The sequence below is a fragment of the Tasmannia lanceolata genome, unplaced genomic scaffold (genome assembly GCF_043159265.1).
Source record: "Tasmannia lanceolata isolate RefF3 unplaced genomic scaffold, GAP_Taslan_0.1 ptg000019l, whole genome shotgun sequence".
NCBI classification, from domain to species: domain Eukaryota; kingdom Viridiplantae; phylum Streptophyta; class Magnoliopsida; order Canellales; family Winteraceae; genus Tasmannia; species Tasmannia lanceolata.
Window position 1 is genome coordinate 19,435,450 of NW_027518696.1, and position 21,898 is coordinate 19,457,347.

The following is a 21,898-nucleotide window of genomic DNA, read 5'->3' on the forward strand; positions in this document are numbered from 1 at the left end:
TCCTTATCTAATTCAAATCAATTATATCAATCCAATTTTTAGATTTAGACCTAGCCTGTGGCACTTTCTCTGTCACTTTCATGGCCGTGGTTTATCGTTTGATCCATTGGTTACATTCCACTTGTAAATCCATTGGTTACATTCCACTTGTATATCCATTGGTTAGGATTTACCTTTTTATAGAGATTCTTTGTACATAAAAATTATTTGCGTGTTCATCTTTCATTCAGATTTTAGATCTGGTCCTTGACCCTACTTTTGTCATTCTTATGGCCATGGTCTATCATATGAGCCATTGATTATCCATTTGATCTATGTTTTCCCGTCCTTCACTTTGTACTCTTGTATCATACCCTGATCATTAATGGATTGGTTATATCTTGCCCATCTATCTCATGAGTGCATGATTAATGCTGAGATCAAAACCTATTTAGATTAAGGGTGTTTATCGTTCTTGACTCTTTCATACCCGAAAGAAGAGAAGTCATACCCGAAGAAAATTTAAAGGAGTTGATTGAGGATTTCTTTGAGATCATGTCATCATTTTTGACATTTTGACTTGAGGTACCAATAGATATGCTCAAGATTGCTCTTATTTCTATTTGTTCAGAATTCTTATTTCATGACTGTTGATCTAGTGTGTGCGCTTCCAAGTCAAGAGTCTGTGTTCAACGAAAGACCATTCCTCCCAAGGACTAACCATGTCCAATCACACTTAATCCAGGTGGTTTATTGCTTCACCCACATTGTCAACATAGCCTTTTGTTGTCCCATTTAACCTTGACCTTGTGGAATTGCCTTTTCTGAGATTCCTACTCTCGGATCAAACTCTATAGTTTTCATTATCGTGACGGAAGGCCTGCTACTCGTAAATTTTTAGTGCTAATCATTTACTTATAAAAAGATAGTCATTGTCTTAAAGTTTGTCTTTTGATGAATAAATGCCAATTCTCAATTCGAAGTTGGCAAGTCAAGTTGTGCCAATATTAGTCTTGAGTGTGTTGAGTCCATTAGTCTTTTCATTGAGTCAATGTTTAGTTTTTTTGAAGCTTGTCAGAAAAAATGTCATGTTTGTCATTGTTGTTCATTCAGAGTCAGTGTTTTGTCCTTTGTTAAATTCAATGTAGAGTCCATTGAGGCGCGTCAAAAATCATCATCAATGTACATGAAATTTTCATTGAAATAAACTCTTGAGTCCAGCATTATCGGTATTCTTATGATTCATTCTTTGATCCAATGTTTAAAATAACTAAATACACCTTTCTTGAACGAGAATGCAGACGAAATTCCCCTCAAGATCTGAAAGATGGTCAAATGAGAGGAAGAACGTCTAGCATAGCCACTTGAAGAAGAAATCGAAGCCATTGATAGTGGTATCGAAATCCAAAACTCGAGAAAGATAGATTGGAAAAACTTTATCTCCCGAGGAGAGCGAGGAATTGATAAACCTGTTTATAGGGGTTCGAGGTAGTTTTGCTTGATCCTATAAGGATAAACCGGGTGAATGCCATGTTGTTGTGAAAAGCAAGATTCCATCAGCTTTAGATATCAGTCGAAAAGCAAAATCCAAGAGAGTGGAGCATCAGACATCCAGTTGAGCTGATGAGAAGTTTCGAGAAGACTTTCAGAAAATAAAGTCATCAATTCAAACCCGAAAAGAGCTTTTGAGCTGTATGTTTTCAATGAGATTCTGAGGTGGAATATTTCAAGAAAAAGGACATTTTTAATGTTTAGAATATGAGAGAAAGACAAAGAGAAGGGAATGTGTCCATATGACAATTCTTTTGGAATATCAAAGACCCAGATGATGGAGTCAATGAGATAGATCGCAGATGAGAATCGTTTTTACTATTTGGAGACAATTGAAAGTTGAAGAATCTTGAGCATGAATTCAAGATCTCGAGAAGAGAATGGAGCACCATGGTTAAAGTCTTGCCAGAAAACCGCCAGACTCCTCGATAAAAATATTCAAAGTCTTTGAACCTTAAGCAAAAGAGCTTGTGCGCCAAAACACTAGGAGATCATCCTTGGACGCTTGAGCCTTTATAGCCAAAATCCTAACGTTTAAAAATTCGTTTGTAAACCCTTTGGGCCAAAAATTCAAATCAAACCATTTTTTTTTCTAACCACATTATAAACCGGGGGCATTTTTTTTATGAGTTTGAACTACGTTATGACCTGATCCCCATCTCTTCAGGGGTACGTAGGTAGCTTGATTTTTTCAGGTTCAGTCAACCTTTGGAATAAATGTCAATTATTCCCTTACAAAATTTGAAGCTAAAAGCTAAACTATTCTTTGATAAACCCCAAAGCGAACTACGCGGATCTGATCCTCCATTTTTGGGGTACGTAGGTAGTCTGGCAAGACCAGATTCGGTCCAAATCGTTTGAACTTTTGATATCTAACCCTTTTGAACCCAAGCCCACCTAGAAAATCCTTCTGGTGAAACAAGCAAAGGTTCAAGGCGAATAAAAAAACAGAAAGAAAATAAAAGAACGAGAGTCTGAAGACCCGCTAGGTTGAAAACCCGAAAGGGCGGCCTAGAGAAAAGTGAGAACCATTTTCTCTAGGTCTACAACCAAAGGAGTTGGCTTATGCAAAGTGAGGGTAGCGGTCTGATAGATTGAAAAATCAAGAAGGCAATCTAGTCAGAGGCAAGGATTTTTCATAAATAGTGAGCTGATGAGATAAAGGAAGAGTTCCTCATATATGAAGAATTCCAAAATTCGAGTGCGAGTAGTGCAAGCAAGAGTTGAGACAAGTGGTCTGTTAGACCGAAAACATGGAAGAACTGTAAGCCCAAGGGTCTACTCTCCTATCTTGTTTTGATGATTCTAAACATAATTGATTATGTTATTGAATACTAATCAATTTGCCTTGAAGTGTTGTGTTTAAGACAGGATTGATCATTGAAGAAACCAACACACTACATGGTCATGCTTGAAGACGTACCAATACAAGAGTCAAAGGAGCTAAGTGAAGCTCACATCATCTCTCAAGCAAGCATACATAAGATGGAAGATCAATTGAAGACCAAGACTAAAGAGAGGTTGAAGGTTACATAGGTATTATTGTACATCCTTTCTCTTTAGATTTATTAGTTCAAGACAAGGTTTTCAAAAGAGTTTTTCAAAAACACTTATGAACTGAAATGGTTTAGTGAATGGTTATGTGGTGGACCAACATGTTGGGACCCTCATAAACATTCCAAATTTATCATAAAAATTGAGTTCCAAAAGCCCAAAATCAAACAAGCAATAAAAATAAAAAATCTGCTGAATTTTAGGCTTCTCGGAACTCCGAGATTTTTCTCGGAACTCCGAGAAATGGTCCAGTAGAATATTTTCTTCTTCTGGCCGTTCTCTCGGAACTCCGAGAATATTTCTCGGAGCTCCGAGAATGGTTCTCGGAACTCTGAGAACCTCGCAGAAGCTAAGAATATAGCCGTTGGGATTTAAATTAAAACTTGGTTTTTGATAACAACACCCCCAAACAGTCATATTTTGATAAAAGGCTATATATACAACATCAAGAGGATTATTTCCTCTCTCTTGTACATTTGAAAAACTCCTTAAGCATTCAAGCAAACTTGCAACCCTTTCAAGCTTAAGATTTTGTTTTTCCCCAAACTTGCCTTGCAACTTGCAAATCTATTGAGTTTGATTTAGAGCTTTCACTTGCAATCACTATTGAAGAGCAATCAAGGGACTTCAAAGAGCATCAAGCTTTCAAGAAGAAGCTAAGCTATTTATCTTCAATTTCTTGTAAAGGTGGCTAGGGCATCCTACCTTAATACCCTAGGGAGCATCACTTAGAACTCGGTGAAGAAGGAGAGTCGGTGTAAAGGTGTAAGGGCATCCTTATTTAATATCCCTTGGAAGTGTAATCGCCTAGGAGCCGGGCATCGTGGAGGTCTCCAATAGTGGAAATCCTTAAGGACGATCTTAAGAAGAGTGGAGTAGGGCTTTGCCCGAACCACTATATATCGGTGTGTTCTTTCTTATTCTTACACTTTCATTCTTAATTTTGGTTTGGTATTTCTATTTGTGTTTATCTCATTTGAACTAACCAAAATCTAATCAAGAGAAGAAAATTCAAATTAGGTTTCATAATCCTTTTTCAAAAGGGCTAATTTAGTGTTAAAATCAATTCACCCCCCCTCTTGTTAATTTCAATTGGTATCAGAGCCTCGTCTCTAATTTATTTTAAAACCCTAACCGGTCTAGAGTAAAGATTCTAAAAATGGCAAACTACCCTCAACACCATGAAGGTTACTCAAACACTAGGCCACCCTATTTTGATGGAACAAATTATGGATTTTGGAAAACCAAAATAAAAATCTTTTTAACCCAAGATTACCAAATGTGGAGAGCCATTAATAATGAATATATATTACCCACGAGAAATCTAAATGATTGGACTGAAGTCGAACAACAAGCCTCAAACTACAACGCCAAAGCCATGAATTCTCTAATTTGTGCTTTGTCTCCCGGAGAATTCATTAGAGTGTCAAATTTGAATTCGGCTAAGGAAATTTGGGACACCTTAGAAGTCACCCATGATGGAACCAACCAAGTCAAAGAATCAATATGAACTCTTTCAAATGACACCCGATGAAACTATTGCCGACATGTACACTAGATTCACGAACCTTGTAAATGGATTAAGGGGACTTGGAAAGCAATTTTCAAATAGAGATTTAGTGACCAAAATCCTTAGATCTACCTTTGTCATGGGAATCCAAAACCTCCGCAATCACCGAAGCCAAGGACATGAATGCATTGAACCTAGATGAACTAATAGGGTCCTTGATAACCCATCAGATGATTTTCAAAATAAAAACACCCGAAATTGAAACTAAAATTGAAAAAGGAAAAGGAGTCGCTTTTGCTTGTAATGTAGGTGAAAATGAAGATGGAAAGGAAGACATGGAAGATGAAGTTGCCCTCCTAACAAGAAGGATCAAGTTCTTGCAAAGGAACATGGGAGGCATGAGAAATAGAATGACCAATCCTCCATTCAAGAAGAAAGAAGAGCTCGGTGACGGATCGTCTCAACCCCGATGCTATGGATGCAAAAAGCTTGGACACATTCGCCCGGATTGTCCACTCAACAATGAGCCTACCTCAAATAATCGCTTCAAGAGAAGAGAAGGCAAGAAAGGAATGACCGCCACATGGGATGACGAAATTGAAAGTGAAGGCGAACAAAATGATGGAGAAGATTGCTTGTTAGCAAAAAATATTTGCTTCATGGCCTCAACAAACGACAATAAAGAGGTAAATACTTTAAATGATGTCATTATTTTAAAAGAAGTTCTTGATACATTACAAAGTGCACATGATGAACTTGAAATAGAACTTGATAAAAATGCATCACTTGAAAATTCAATCTCTAACATGACAAAAGAATTTGGTTGGTTAAAGAAAGACCATGAATTTTTAGATGATGAAAATGAAAATACAAAGTTGAAATTCACGATTTAAATGCATCTATCAAAATTTTAAATGAAAATCGACAAGAACTATCCATTGAAAACAACAAGCTAAAGCATGAAAATAGTAAACTATCTTTTGAATATGATGAACTAAAGAAACTTTTTGAAAAATTTGAACATAGTTCATTGAAATTGGATAGGCTTGTTAACATTCAAAGAATGTCACATGATAAAAGTGGACTTGGACATAAATGGAATACTACAATATCCAACTATAAGAACAAACTTGTAAAGGCCTCTTCTAGTAGCACCAAAACTTATTTTTATTGTGGTTTAGAATGTCATTATAAAGTTGCTTGCATGCATGCTAAACAAGATAAAATTAAATTGAACTCTAAAGTGAAGATAAATGAACATAGCAAGATTAGGAAGATTTGGGTACCTAAAGGATCTCATTTGCCTATCCATATGTAGGTATGCCTTAAAAGTCATAACAAGAAGAACACATGGTACCTTGATAGTGGATGCTCTAGACACATGACCGGAGACCTCACTCAATTTGCATCCCTATCACTCAAGGATGGTGGAGATGTTACCTTTGGAGATGACAATAAAGGAAAAGTCAAAGGAGAAGGCACCATAAGTAACTCTACCTCTCCCATACATGATGTGCTTTATGTTGATGGTTTATCCCATAATCTTATTAGCATTAGTCAATTATGCGATAATGGTTTTGAAGTAGTCTTCAACCCCGACAAATGCATTGTTAAAAATAAGATAGATGGAAAAGTAAAATTCATAGGTTCTAGAGACAATAACATTTACACTATTGGACTAGATGATCTTAGACTCCAAAATGTGACTTGTCTTAATGCCATTAGTGAAGATTCTTGGTTGTGGCATAGGAGGTTGGGTCATGTCGGAATGGATCTCATTTCGACCCTCTCCTCAAAAGAAATTGTTAGAGGATTGCCTAAGTTCAAATACACCAAAGATCACATTTGTAGAACTTGTCAATTAGGAAAACAATTAAAAAGCTCATTTGCCCCTAAAAATATGATTTCAACCACCTACCCCTTGCAACTCTTCATATGGATCTACTTAGACCAGTGAAGACTAGTAGCCTAGGTGGAAAGAGGTACGTGTTTGTAGTTGTGGATGACTACTCACGATTTACATGAGTCATATTTTTAGCACATAAAGATGAAACCTATGAAAATTTCCTAAAATTGTGTAATCAAATACAAAATGAAAAACGTATTGCCATATCTTACATTAGGAGTGACCATGGAACGGAATTTGAAAATATACATTTTGACACTTACTGTAATGAACATGGCATCAAACACAATTTTTCGGCACCTAGGACACCTCAACAAAATGGGGTTGCAGAAAGAAAGAACCGAACCCTCCAAGAAATGGCTAGAACTATGTTGCATGAAAATGATCTCCCTAGATACTTTTGGGCGGAGGCGGTTAGCACTAGGGGTGCAACTCGGGTCGGGTTGGGTCGGGTTGATGCCAACCCGAACCCAACCCGGATCATCAACTGCCCAACCCTAACCCGACCCAACCCGACTCCCAACCCGACTCCCAACCCGAGAAGGGTCAACCCGACCCAACCTGATTTTGACATTGCCCAACCCTAACCCAACCCTAACCCAACCCAATTTCACAAATCAGGTCGGGTTGGGTTGGGTCGGGTCGGGTTATTCAAGGTAGAATGGCAAAAATTCAATCTGTAGAATGGCAAAATACTGTAGAAAATATAAATGCACCAACCTGTTTTGAACATGTATAACAAATATAAATGTTTCATTGGAAAGAGGAAGTTTAATAACAAAAGTTCACAAATCACAAATAGTCGACAAGATTAATAAGCATAAGTCCAAGGAAAGACAACTGAGAAGCTATTAATTTTCTAGCAGTAGATTAGTAGTTGTAGTAATAGAAACTACTAGAGTTGATAGTTTTCCAAATAATCTCAAAAGAAAGCAAAGTTCACTACTCACCAGTCACAACTGTGAATCTAGAACTGTAAAGAAATATAAAGTTCACCACCAAAAACTTATTACATATTAATTTAGCATATGATCCAAAAACATAATAAGATCCAAAAAGACATCTTCATTTAGCACACCACAATCTCATGCTTTGCTCGACTCCCACTCGACCTGCAACATATCAGGGCAGAATTGAGCCAAAATGGAAAATATGCACATCAAAAGCTAACTAGCTAACTGAATAGTATAGAGTTAAACTATTACCTCAAACATTTAATTGTGCGTGTTTAAGCAAGATACTCAATCAGATAGAGCTCCATCGCCAGTAACTGAAAAATTACAAGTGAACTAATTAGAACTTTAGCCAAACTAATTACAAGATGCTATTGCTATGTTATGGTAGAAAAGAAATTCTATGTAAATGAATATTCATTTATTCAATTACCTCCAGACTCAACATCATCATCATCAAGCTCTTCCAAGATTTCATCAATCTCAATAGGGGTTGATGAGCTTCTCAACCAATCTTTTGTGCAAATCAAAGATTCAACAAGCTTTGGCGTCAAAGAGCTACAAAATTGATCAAGCACTCGTCCCCCTGAACTGAAAGCTGATTCCGATGCAACAGTCGATACCGGAATCGCTAAAACATCTCGAGCTAATTGACTCAATAAGGGAAACCTTGAGCCATTGACTTTCCACCAATACAAAATCTTGAACTCACCACTATCCTTTTCAACTCGTTCAAGAAGATAACGATCAAGCTCTGATCCGTATTGCACATTTTCTTCTTCTTCCAATTGCTTACGATACTCATGTTGAAGCTGAAATTCAAAACAATCTCCAGTGATAAGCTGACTCCCACTTTGGTGAATAGGTTGATTGAATTGGGTTGAAGGAACATCAGGTCCATCAGGAGCCACCTCAATGGACTGATAATGCCTCAAGAGACGATCCATAACATCTTTAACCCTTTCAATCAACCGTGCGACATCATCAATGGCGTGAATCTTAGAATAACAAAATTCTAAGTACTTCAGCTTGTATCGGGGATCAAGGACCACTGCAACAAGTACCATTATGTTGGCCCGTTCTATTTTGCCCCAATATTTATCATATTTTTCCTTCATCTTCGACGCCATATCACGAAGGCAAGGATTATCACTTCTAACCCCTTGCATTAAAAAGACTTCAATAGCATAAACCTCATGAAAATAGACATTCGCAGTGATATAAAGAGATCCAGACAATTTTTTTGTAGAGATGTAGAATCGTTCCAAGAACCTACACAACACTTTTGCTCTGTCCCAATCTTCATCAGTAGGTGGACCATCCTTCAGACTAAATTGAAAATTAGAATCCAAATCTGCTAGACGTTCAAATGCCTTTTGGAATTCTAATGCACTCTGTAGCATAAGGAATGTAGAATTCCAACGAGTGCATACATCAAGGCATACTGTCTTCGTACATGATATCTTCTCTTGGTTAGCACACAATTTAAATTGTTGTAGCCTCGATGGTGAACTTTTCACATGTCTTATAGCATTGCGAATGCTAGCCACTGATGTCTTAACTTCCTCTATCCCATCTCCCACAATCAAATTAAGTATATGTGCGCAACATCTCATATGTAAGAATTCCCCATCCAATAATAGACTGTTCTTTGTAGACACCCCATTTTGACCGTGCCCTGCACCTCCATGTTTTGTGCTTAACTTTCCCAAATCAGTGCGTTAGGGTCCCAAATTGCACCCTGAGCTAGCTTAGGGTCCCACCAAGGTCCCTGTGAAATTTCGTCAAGATCCGACCACGTTTGCCTAGCGAACGAGCTAAGTGTGGACACCCCATTTTGACAGGACCCTAAACCCGCGTATTCGAATGAAATCCCGAGGTCAGGCGGAAAATGAATGAATGTGGGGCCCGCTGATATGGGACCCGATTGTGTGGGGCCCGCTTGTGTGGAACCCGCTTGTGTGGGGCCCGCTGATGTGGGATCCGCTCGTGTGGGGCCCGCTCGTGTGGGACCCGCTTGTGTGGGGCCCGCTTGCGTGGGGCCCGCTTGTGTGGGGCCCGCTGTTTTGGGACCCGCTTATGTGGTCAAAGAGAGAATAAGGACAGTCATCATTTTCTTGGTTTTAAAAATGGGCGTAATGAGTAATTTTGGTTTTCGTATGGCATCCGATGCCATTTGAAAATTGTTTTTTATTTTTTTATTTATTTTTTTGCAAAATTTAAGGGAATTTGGGGGGGACAAGAGGGGGACAAAAAATTCTCATTTTCTCCCATCATGATGACTCATGATGGGTCTTCTGATCTCTCTCGAGAAGAAACCAAAAAAAAAAGAAAAGAAAGGAGGGGAGAACGAGAGAGAGGACAGTGGAAAAAAACCAGAGAAAGACCAAGGAAAAGAAAAAAAAGAAAAAAAAGAAAAAAAAAAGAAAGAGGGAGAGAAAGAGAGAATTGCAGAGGGAGAGAGCTCATCATCTCCGGCAAATCCGCCGGAGATCCAACCTTCATCTCCTCTTCCCTCAACGGCCGCCACCACCGCCTTCTCCGGCAACCTCTACACCTCCAATCCTACGGCTTCCATTTTCTCCGGCCGTGTTCTGATCGTCTTCCCCCATTTTCCTCCGGCCTTTTCTGCAAATCTGAGATTCATTTTTTCCGATCTAAGCTCCGATCTGAGATCCTTCTCTGATACTTCTCCGATCCATCTCCGATTCATTTCCGATCCAAACCTTAGCTCCGATCGTCTTCTCCGATCTTTGTAAAAGAAGGTATTTCCCTTCATAATTCTTCTCATTTTATTTTTATATACTTTCAATGCTTATGCTTAGAACTGGAAATTTAAATCATGTTTTCTCTGGATGTTAGCTTTTCCTGTGTGATTTTTTTTTTTTTTTATTTTTTTTTTATATATACAAAGTTTATGTTTCAGTTGATTGTATTTGAGTAGATTTGAATAGGAATCTGCTTTCGTTGTTTTAATGGATGTTCCTAACAATTTGGTTAAAAAAAAATAATAATAATAATAAGAGAAAAAAACTACTGTGAAAGGAAGTCTTCGCTGGATTTTCTGAGATTTTGATATTTCTAGTTATGAGGGCCCGTTTGTGTGGGACCCGTTTACGCTGATGTGGGACCCGCTTTGTGTGGGACCCGTTTGTGTGGGACCTGTTTATGTAGGGCCCGCTGATGTGGGACCCGCTGTGTGTGGGACCCGTTTATGTAGGACCCGCTTGTGTGGGGCCCGCTGATGTGGGGTCCGCTGATGTGGGACCCCTTTGTGTGGGACCCGTTTGTGTGGGACCTGTTTATGTAGGGCCCGCTGATGTGGGACCCGCTGTGTGTGGGACCCGTTTATGTGGGACCCGCTTGCGTGGGGCCCGCTGATGTGGGACCCATTTGTGTGGGGTCCGCTGGTGTGGGACCCGCTCGTGTGGGACCCGCTAATGTGGGGCCCGCTTGTATTCAAAGAGATAAAAAGGACATCATCATTTTCTTTAGATTTTTGCATGATTTTTAAGCATTTAAATGATTTTAATTCATTATTAAATGTGTATGCTTAAAATCACGATCTGCATGAGTGTTTCAAATCCGTTTCGTCCCAAAATTTAATACGATGTTCTACTTGAATAGAGTAAAATAACTGTCAGATCGGATCGGACATTGGATCAAAGGTTTTCAAAAATTTGAGTGAAGAGTGGTATTTTATTTAAAATAAGGGTGAGTCTTAGCCTTGCTTCCCCCTTTGCAAGGGCAATGACAAGGTTACTTGGAGCCCATTTTTGTGTGTGTTTGGGAGACCCGCCCGGTCTCATTCTCTCGTTAGTCCTCTTTGTGTGCCGTTTGGTTTTGGGGAACACCCTACTCGGCTTGGCTTCATACCCCTACCCTTATGGGTATTGGGTTGCACATTTGTTGCACCCTACGGCTAGGTAGCTGTCCGGCCCGGCTGGGTGTTTCACCTTTGCTAAATATGCACAAGGTCTCTTATTCCTTTTAGACCCGCCCGGTCTCATTCTCTTGTTAAACCTCCTCTTTGTGCGCCGTTTGGTTTTGGGAGAACATCCTACTCGGCTTGGCTTCATACCCCTACCCTTATGGGTATTGGGTTGCACATTTGTTGCACCCTAGGGCTAGGTAGCTGTCCGGCCCGGCTGGGTGTTTTACCTTTGCCAAATATGCACAGGGTCTCTTATTCCTTTTTACGTCATTTGTGTCTCGGAGACAAGCCTCGTCTCATATAGAGAGTTTCCCCTTTAGGAGGCTTACCTAGCCTCATGTTAGAGTGGCCTCTCCTTTTAGAGTTGAGTCTTTAACTCGGTAGTGTTATTAGAGAGTCTCTGACTCATTTGTTCCCCCCCTTTAGTGTTGTTAGCTCGGAGTTTCTCCTTTAGAGTTGTTGATTACTTCGCTCTTATTGGAGACTAACTCAGTCTTATTAGAGCTTTGCTTGCTTGGGATCTTGGATCGTTTTCTCTCTTTTTGGGACACTATCTTTCTTGTTGTGGTTCGTCTCTTTGAGGCGTTAGTTGCTTATTCGGGGTTTCCCCTTTTGGATTTAGGGCTTTGCCCTAGTTTATGGTTGTTCTTGCGTGTTCCCTTTAAGATTGAAAACATTTAAAGATTCTGAGCATTGGAAAAGCTTTAAAATCCAAAAAAACATTTGAAAACTTTAAAAATATCAAAAAAACATTTGAAAATATAAAAAACCTTAAAAAAAATCTAAAGTGTTGAGTGTTTCTTTTAGAAGCGTAGTTTGAGAGTTCGTTTCGAACTACGTTGGCTTGATCCTCTTCCACGAGGTACGTAGTGCAGCTTGAGATTCTTATCTCAAGTCCAGCCAAACTTTGTAAATAAATGTTTTAACCCTTTTTCTTCAAAACCTTGTTTTCAACAAGATCTTCCTCTAGAGTTAGGAATTTGTCCTAGATAGAGAGTGTTAGAGTTAGGAGTTTGTCTTTTATTTGTTGTGTGCTTGTTTATGTTGTTTTAGAGTTAGGAGTTTGTCTTTTGTTGTGTGTTTGTGTTAGAGTTAGGAGTTTGTCCTAGCTAGGAGCGCCTCCGTCCGGTCAGTTGGCGATTCACATCGCCGACTGATGACTAGGTCTAGGATGCGTTAGTGATCCCATTGTTTTCCTTAGGACACACAGCCTAGTTACACATAGGTTGTAGGAACCACCTGCATTAGCCTAGGGCTAATCTGCATTTAGTTAGGGCATATAGGGTGTCCTAAAATCCACAATTCACTGGAATTTAAATAATCGTACAATAAACTTTAATAACTAGTCCGGTCTTTTAGATCGAGTCTAGGATAGGGGTCTAGGTGTCTTAGGCATCTTAGCTTAGAATAGGCGCGAAGAACTACGTTGCCTTGATTCTCGTGGAGGCGGGGATACGTAGGCTTCTTTGGATGAATACCAGACCATCCGAAGACTCGGGCTAATAATTTAGAGTCTTAGGATTTGTTGTGTAGTCATCGTATGTTTTGATGTGTTTTCTTACTTTCTTGTACTGATCCTATACCTTTAGCTATAGCTTGCATGTGTTTGCACATCAGAACTTAGACACCTTTTAGGCATGTCACTCATAACCTAGCTATGCTTAGGTGGCACATCTTCTATCTTACTTTATGTGTGTTTATTATTTCATCCCCGAGTCATGCATGATTAGGTAGACGTTCACTCGGGGATATTTGTTCCCATTTCACATGATTTTTACCCAAACTTCTTCGAAGTTAATGAAAAATGGCATAAGAGACCAAGTGTTCGCACTTGGGCGAATTGGGGGCGCCTAACCCCTTCCCCATTCGTCATCAGGCACGGACCCTTTGTATCTCTGGTTATCCATTGCAAACAGAGCATTTGTTTTGGTTCCATGGCATGTCCATGGATGGCGACTCTGAGTTTATTTCAGGTATGTCTCGGTTTCGAGCCCTGGCTCCGGATCGAGACATATCTCTTTCTTTTTATATCGCCACTCGAGCTATGCTGTGAGGGTGGCATCCGTTCCGAGAGTTCCCTGGTAGAGCTCTCATTCACGTTGTGGAGATCTTAGAGGATCGCAGGAGGGATCTCGCGTCCCTCGGCACCGTCCTCGGATCGGGGTCCACAGGCTGGCGACTCTGCTGGGGAGTTCTTGAAATATTGCCTAACTCTATATAAATGCCATTTTTGCTAACTTCGGAGAAATTTGAGCTAAAATCCTTTTAAATGGGAATTCTATCGTTAGAATCCAGGGGCACCAGATAGGTGCGTAATTAAAACAAGGGATTCACACACTGCACATCATATGTTATCATATTGTTTATTCTTTACTTATTTCATTGTTTTTCATTATTATTGGCTCCACGGGATAGATTGAATGCGTGCCCGACTGGGATGTCATTACACCCTGATGGTACTGTTGAATCTATTTCCAAGCTATGCGCCGGTGCTGCAGCCGTAAACACTGGGCGTACTTGTGTTTACAGCAGCCGATGAGCAATGAAGCATACTATGTATAACATTGGGCGTACTTTTGTTATACATATTAAGTATGTTTCATACGCATAGTACCCATTAGATTGAGTCCGGAGCCCTATTTTGTTTTATATATTATGTATATACGTACTGACTTAGTGAAACCCAACTAGGAGGTACCCGTGTTTATATAAGTATATTGCATTCATATGGGGTTGAACATGTGTTGCTCACACATGTGAAGCTTAGAGTTAGGAGCCTTGTCCCATTTGTAGACTAGGGTAGCTCATTTTACATGGCTACAGCGCGGTCCTGGTACACTCACTAGTCTGTCGCAAGTCGAGATTTTCTCGACTCCGTTAGATTAGATTAGGGCTGGTGCCCCTGGTTAGGGTGTGTATATATATATATATATGTGTGTACATATATGTGTGTATAGTGTATTATTCTTAGATTATGGCTTATCCTTTCGAATAAGGTTTCCTTATCTATTTCAGTCATACCATCCTTTCAGACTCGGTCGATGATTCTTGCTCTTGCTTGGTCATCATCCAGATCGCGGTCTACCCTGTCATCTTTATCATATGATTATTCCTGTATCTTGGATTTATATCTGTTTTGTCAGCTGTCTGATCAGGGCCTACTTTCCACTGAGGTTTTCTGGTCTATTATCCCCGATTAGAGTTTGTTCACTATTTCTTTCTTGGATCAGGCTGATGATTCTTGTTCACCACCTTTTATAGCCTGTGTTCATTTCTTGATTCTTTGTTATCCATTCTTCTTGCTAGCTGTTAGACCAGGGCCTGTCTATTAATGAAGTTTTCTGGTTTATCCATTAGCCACATTGTTTCATTCCCCAGCCTTCGGACCTGGTCAGTAATTTTCCTCTATCATTATTCTGACTATGGTCTGCCTTTTGTCTCTCAAGTGTTTAGTTGTGTCGTTCCTTTGTACATAACTTATTTGCTGAGTCGATTTCTAGTTACCTTCTTGTACCTACACCATTTGTTGAGTTGATTGTCTAGATTAGGACCCATTTTCGGTGGGTATTCCTGGTCTAATTCATCATATCTATATTCTCTTGATTTGGTTGGTGTCATTTCCCTTGCCATTGTTGAAACCATAATCTGTCATTTCGTCCTCAGATTGTACATATCTCTTGTGTGTATACGATTATGTCGGTTGATTAGATTAGGACCCATTTCTAGTGGGGATTCCTGGTTTAATCAATTATATGTGCATTCTTTCGGATTCACCTGACGGGTGGCCCGTACTTGTCACTATCATGGCCACAGTCTACTTGCTGCCATTTTGATTGTATATCCATTCTTTGTTGTGTCTTAGATCTGGTCGATGGCTTGTCCGATGTCTCTATAGCCATGATATATCTTTGGTCGCAAATCCAACCCATGACCAAGCGTCGTCATTCATTGTCAATCCTTCATGTGATTATATCTCCGTGGTGACCATATTCTGCTTGTTGATTGTGTGCTTATCTTGTCATCATTATTTGAGTGCAAGTATCCTTGCTGAAAGTCCTACATTACTGAGTTTCTATTCATTTACCCTTATGTTGAGTTGTGGGAATCACCCTATATAGCCGTCATGCTGCCGAATTTTGTATAAACACCTTGAGCGTGATCGCTATCTTTTCAGAGTTATCGATAAGCCGTGAGTTTACTCTACCACGATCCTTTTAGGGCCGTCATGCTGCCGGATTTTACTCAACTCATTTTCAGTATGATCGCTATCCTTTAGGATTATTGATAAGTCATGTGCTTACCCTACCATGATCCTTCTTACAGTTCTGCTGTTAGTTTTATTCAAGGGAGAGATGTGTTTGTATTATCTCTTGTTTCAACTTGTGTATATCATTTTCATGAGATTGCCTCATACTAAAATCAGTTTTTGTCAATTCTATGACAGGAGTCTGACCTAATTGATCTCACCCATTGGTTAAACCAGTTTCCTTTCATTTCACCTAATCAAGTCAACAGGACTTATATCAGAGTTGAACCCCAAGTCATTGACATCATGGAAGAAGGTGTACTACTCATATACTTTCAGTTCCAGTTCGTCATTATCGAAAAAAAAAAAAAAAAAAAAAAAAAAAAATGTCCTGTGTTGTTAAGGTTTGTCTTTCATTAAGTTTGTACCAACTTTCTTCTCTCAAAGTTGGTAAGTCTTACTATGTTAATGTCAAAAAAAAAAAAAAAAAAAAAAAAAAGTGTGTCATGTTTGTCAGTCGTGTTCATTCATAGTCTGTTGTTTTCATCCTTTGTCAAGTTCAATGTAGAGCCCATTGAGGCGCGTCGAAAAAAAAAGGAGAGTTACTGATGTACTTAAGAGTCTTCGATTCAATAAAGTTTTTGGTTTGGTTTCAAGTCTTCGATGTTCTGTGATTCACTCTTTAGATCTAATGTTTAAACAACTAAAGACGCCCTCTTGGATGAGATTGCAGACGAAATTCCCCTCGAGATCTGAAAAGGTCAAACGAGAGGAAGAGCGTCTAGCATAGCCACTTGAAGAAGAAATCGAAGTTATCGATAGTGGTATCGAAATCCGAAACTCGGGAAAGATGGATTGGCAAAACGTTATCTCCCGAGGAGCGTGAGGAATTGATAAACCTATTTAGAGGGGTTCAAGGAAGTCTTGTTTGATCCTACAAGGATAAACCAGGTGAATGCTCTGGTGTGATCCAAGACAGGGCTCCACCATCTTTAGACATCAAGTTGAAAGTGAAAATTTTAGTCAGACATCCTGTGGAGCTGATGAAATATTGAGAGAAGATTTTCAGAGGGAGTGGAGCACAGTGGTTGAAGTTTTGCCAGAAAACCGCCAGACTCCTCGAAAAAAATAAAAAAAATAAAAAAAAAATCAAAGTCTTTGAACCTTAAGCAAAAGAGCTTGTACATCAAATATATCAGGAGGCCATCATTGGACGTTTGAGCCTTAATAGCCAAAATCCTAACGTTTTAAAAGCCTTTTGAGAACCCTTTGGGCCAACAATTTAAAGCCAATACTTCTTTTCAAACACATTATAAACCCGGGGCATTTATGCGCCCGAACTACGTCGGACCTGATCCCCATCTCTTCAGGGGTACGTAGGCAACTTGATTAATTCAGGTTCGGTCAAACCTTGGGATAAAATCCCTTTCAAAATTTTGAAGCTAAATGCTAAACCATTCTTTGAAAAATCCCACAGCGAACTACGCGGATCTGATCCTCCATTTTTGGGGTACGTAGGTAGTCTGGCAAGACCAGATTCGGTCCAAATCGTTTGAACTTTAAATATCCCACCCCTTTTGAACCCAAGCCCACCTAGAAAGTCCTTCTGGTGAAACAAGCAAAGGTTCAAGGCAAATGAAAGCAAAAACAGAAAAAAGAACGAGAGTCTGAAGACCCACTAGGTTGAAAACCCGAAAGGGCGGCCTAAATGAAATCATGTGCTTGCTAAGTCATTAACCAAAGGGATTGGCTTATGCAAAGTAAGGGTAGCGGTCTGCTGGATTGAAATTTTGAAGAGGCAATCTAGTCAGAGGCGAAGAATTCCCATGAAGAGAAAATTGATGAGATACCGAAGGAGTTCTTCAGTTGTGCAGAATTTTCAAAGTTTGAGTAGTGACTTCTTTTGAAGAGAGAAATCAAGGAGACGGAGAAGCATTCTCAAACAAGGCAGGATCCCAGAATCCGAGTAGTGTCGGCAAGACTTGCTTTGATACTTTTCTAAACTAGGGGCATTAAGACTGAGCAATCCGAAGGGGTTAATAACCATGACGAAAATCCCGATGACGGAAGGAAGTGCCTCTTGACATAGTTTTCGAGATTACTGTAGGAGTGGCTAGCCTTACCATAAAAAAATAACATATTTTATCTAAAAGTGAATCAAAATGTAGTCGAGTCCCTTGAATAATCTATACCTTCTTTGATAGAGTCCTTGGGAGTCTATTCCTCATTCATATTTGTTTTCTTTCAAGGTTAAAAAGTTGTATGGCACTGGAAGGAAGGGGTGTATACCTTCCAAAATGAAAGATCCTGGTTTAGGTATCCTACTCTGACAGACTGAATATGTCAAGTTTCATGCAGTTGGTAGGGGAAAGAGCGAACCTCACATAGTGGTCAATGAGAGGAGAAGTCTTTGAGCTTAGCCATTATCCCATCTTTATTCCAAAGAAAGAACCCATGCAAATCCAAAATTTCTTTATCTATCCTTGTTCTACTTTCCTTGAGACTCTTGTCATGGAAGTACAATACACTAGGGGCATCTTTTATGACTTGCGTCATAAAAGATATCAAGCATACAAAGGCAATCAGTGCCAGTGTTTACAACAAGTTGAAGTAAGAGAGATGCGAGCACGTCTTGAGCCAAATCTTTGAACTCTTCAGATGAGCCCTCTTTCTTAAAAGAGTCAAGTTCTAAAGAAAATCAATTTCCCCAGCGGAATCTAGAATTTGCTCCCACAATCGTCAAACCTTAGCAGAATGCTTTTCACTTGTTAAAGAAGGGTAAACACCTGAAAGCCCCGTCAAGTACTTAAGTCCGATCCTCAGCAAGGAACTCGTACTCCCATTTTTCTTAGCAAGAGACGTTTAATCCCAGAAAAATCAATTCTCCAATCAGTAAGTCTTCTGTGTAGGTCTTATGCATTCTTGGCTCTTCGTGGTCTACCATTCAAGTATACCATGGACCCTTGCTTCCCGAGTGGCTCTTCGTGATCTGCCCTTCAAGTTGTATCATGGACCCACTATCCATACTCATTCTATCCATCTCCAGTGCTTGTCATTATCCTTGTTCATTCTTGGCTCTTCATGGTCTACCGGTCAGGTACACCATGGACCCTTGCTCTATGAGTGGCTCTTTGTTATATATCCTTTAAGGTATATCATGGACCCACTATCCATGATCATTCCATTCATTCCCATTGCTTATCTTTGTTCCTATTGGGCTCTTTGTCGCTCATCGCTGCGGACCCCGGGTTTAATGCTTGGCTCTCCACGGTTTATTGTTGGGAACCCCCGATTCCTTTCCAGCTGGGCTCTTTGTGGTTGATTACCATGGACCTCAGATTTATTGCTAGGCTCTTCATGGTTTATTACCGTGGACCCTCGATTTTTGTCATCTTGGCTCTTCGTGGCATAATGCCACGGACTTTTGATATTCCCTGTGCGGCTTTTCATGGTTATTACTCTGGGCCCTCGATTTCCAGTTTCTTTTCAATTATAAAAAAATAAAAAAAATATAAAATCCTCATTGGAATTTGGAATTCAGATTTGCAATTTTCAAAATATAGGCAGAGTTTTTGGTTTACTTGTTTAAAGGGGCCAGTGCCCGCAAGATTTCATCAAATTTTTTTGAGTTGTACTTTGGGTAAAAGTCATGTTTTCCTAATCGCTTCTAGCTATGCTATGTTTTAACTATTTTTCATCCTCTCTGACCTCTAGGAGGTTATGTTAGGAGTGATCTGACCGTCATTTTCAGAATAAAAAAATTCGAGATATCATCACCCCATCCGGTATCGAAAGTTTGAGTCTCCTCAAACATTCTTTACCCGTTTTGTAATCCGGTAAAGAAAGTTTGAGTCTTCTCAAACATTCTTTACCCGTTTTGAAATCCGGTATTGAAAATTTGGGTCTTCTCAAATATTCTCTACCCGTCTTGTATTCCGGTATTGAAAGTTTGAGTCTTCTCAAACATTCTTTACCCGTTTTGAAATCCGGTATTGAAAATTTGAGTCTTCTCAAATATTCTCTACCCGTCTTGTATTTCGGTATTGAAGGTTTGAGTCTTCTCAAACATTCTTTACCCGTTTTGAAATCCGGTATTGAAAATTTGAGTCTTCTCAAATATTCTCTACCCGTCTTGTATTTCGGTATTGAAGGTTTGAGTCTTCTCAAACATTCTTTACCCGTTTTGAAATCCGGTATTGAAAATTTGGGTCTTCTCAAATATTCTCTACCCGTCTTGTATTCCGGTATTGAAAGTTTGAGTCTTCTCAAACATTCGTTACCCGTTTTGAAATCCGGTATTGAAAATTTGGGTCTTCTCAAATATTCTCTACCCGTCTTGTATTCCGGTATTGAAAGTTTGAGTCTTCTCAAACATTCGTTACCCGTTTTGAAATCCGGTATTGAAAATTTGGGTCTTCTCAAATATTCTCTACCCGTCTTGTATTCCGGTATTGAAAGTTTGAGTCTTCTCAAACATTCTTTACCCGTTTTGAAATCCGGTATTGAAAATTTGAGTCTTCTCAAATATTCTCTACCCGTCTTGTATTTCGGTATTGAAGGTTTGAGTCTTCTCAAACATTCTTTACCCGTTTTGAAATCCGGTATTGAAAATTTGAGTCTTCTCAAATATTCTCTACCCGTCTTGTATTTCGGTATTGAAGGTTTGAGTCTTCTCAAACATTCTTTACCCGTTTTGAAATCCGGTATTGAAAATTTGGGTCTTCTCAAATATTCTCTACCCGTCTTGTATTCCGGTATTGAAAGTTTGAGTCTTCTCAAACATTCGTTACCCGTTTTGAAATCCGGTATTGAAAATTTGGGTCTTCTCAAATATTCTCTACCCGTCTTGTATTCCGGTATTGAAAGTTTGAGTCTTCTCAAACATTTTTTACCCGTTTTGAAATCCGGTATTGAAAATTTGAGTCTTCTCAAATATTCTTTACCCGTCTTGTATTCCGGTATTGAAAGTTTGAGTCTTCTCAAACGTTCTCTACCCGTTTTGTATTCCGGTATCGAAAGTTTGAATCTTCTCAAATATTTCTTTACCCGTTTTGAATGATCTGGCTCTCGATTCCAGGATAAAAACTCGATGTATCCGGTATTGAAAATGTGAGTCTTCTCAAATATTCTCTACCCGTCTTGTATTCCGGTATTGAAAGTTTGAGTCTTCTCAAACATTTTTTACCCGTTTTGAAATCCGGTATTGAAAATTTGAGTCTTCTCAAATATTCTTTACCCGTCTTGTATTCCGGTATTGAAAGTTTGAGTCTTCTCAAACGTTCTCTACCCGTTTTGTATTCCGGTATCGAAAGTTTGAATCTTCTCAAATATTTCTTTACCCGTTTTGAATGATCTGGCTCTCGATTCCAGGATAAAAACTCGATGTATCCGGTATTGAAAATGTGAGTCTTCTCAAATATTCTCTACCCGTCTTGTAATCCGGTATTGAAAGTTTGAGTCTTCTCAAACATTCTTTACCCGTTTTGAATGATCTGGCTCTCGATTCCAGGATAAAAACTCGATATATCATCATCCTTCCGGTATTGAAAGTTTGAGTCTTCTCAAACGTTCTCTACCCGTTTTGTATTCCGGTATCGAAAGTTTGAATCTTCTCAAATATTTCTTTACCCGTTTTGAATGATCTGGCTCTCGATTCCAGGATAAAAACTCGATGTATCCGGTATTGAAAATGTGAGTCTTCTCAAATATTCTCTACCCGTCTTGTAATCCGGTATTGAAAGTTTGAGTCTTCTCAAACATTCTCTACCCGTCTTGTATTCCGGTATTGATAATTTGAGTCTTCTCAAATATTTTTTACCCGTTTTAGCACCCGATAATTAGCCAAGTGATTCTTGGTTTAAATTGTCAATCAAAATCTTCATTCTTCAATGCAAGCACCGAGTTAAGAGTCAGTGAGAAGTTATCTCCCCTTTGCTTTTAGTCTTTGAGTTTCATAGTGTTACTTTGATATTTTACCTTTGTGAATACCATTTTAGAATCAAAACCCAAAAAAATTATTTTGTTTTAACAATCGGGTCGGCCAAAATGTGTTGTCTTGTCAGCTTTGCCAATCGTGTGACAAGCACACTCTGCCAAAGAGGGGCATCTGTAGACACCCCATTTTGACCGTGCCCTGCACCTCCATGTTTTGTGCTTAACTTTCCCAAATCAGTGCGTTAGGGTCCCAAATTGCACCCTGAGCTAGCTTAGGGTCCCACCAAGGTCCCTGTGAAATTTCGTCAAGATCCGACCACGTTTGCCTAGC

General features: G+C 39.3%; 2 protein-coding genes across 2 annotated transcripts in view; one reads left to right on the forward strand and one right to left on the reverse strand.

Annotated features, from left to right (window-relative positions):
• The window catches only part of LOC143852899 (B3 domain-containing protein Os01g0723500-like), a 112,948-nt gene that overhangs the window by 29,727 nt on the left and 61,323 nt on the right, over window positions 1-21,898 (forward strand). The gene's annotated exons all lie outside the window — the stretch shown is intronic.
• On the reverse strand, window positions 7,742-9,069 carry LOC143852395 (zinc finger BED domain-containing protein RICESLEEPER 2-like). The gene is made up of 2 exons (XM_077361777.1): window positions 7,887-9,069; window positions 7,742-7,770 (listed from the first exon to the last, which is right to left on the reverse strand). Exons 1-2 carry the CDS (start codon window positions 9,067-9,069, stop codon window positions 7,742-7,744), a joined length of 1,212 nt encoding a protein of 403 aa, XP_077217892.1.

Excerpts from the sequence above, each read along its gene's own strand:
- LOC143852395 (XM_077361777.1), bottom strand. The coding sequence starts at position 9,069 with ATGAGATGTTGCGCACATATACTTAATTTGATTGTGGGAGATGGGATA. Across the intron at positions 7,771-7,886 it reads TGATGATGTTGAGTCTGGAG|TTACTGGCGATGGAGCTCTA; the intron begins GTAATTGAATAA and ends GTAATTTTTCAG.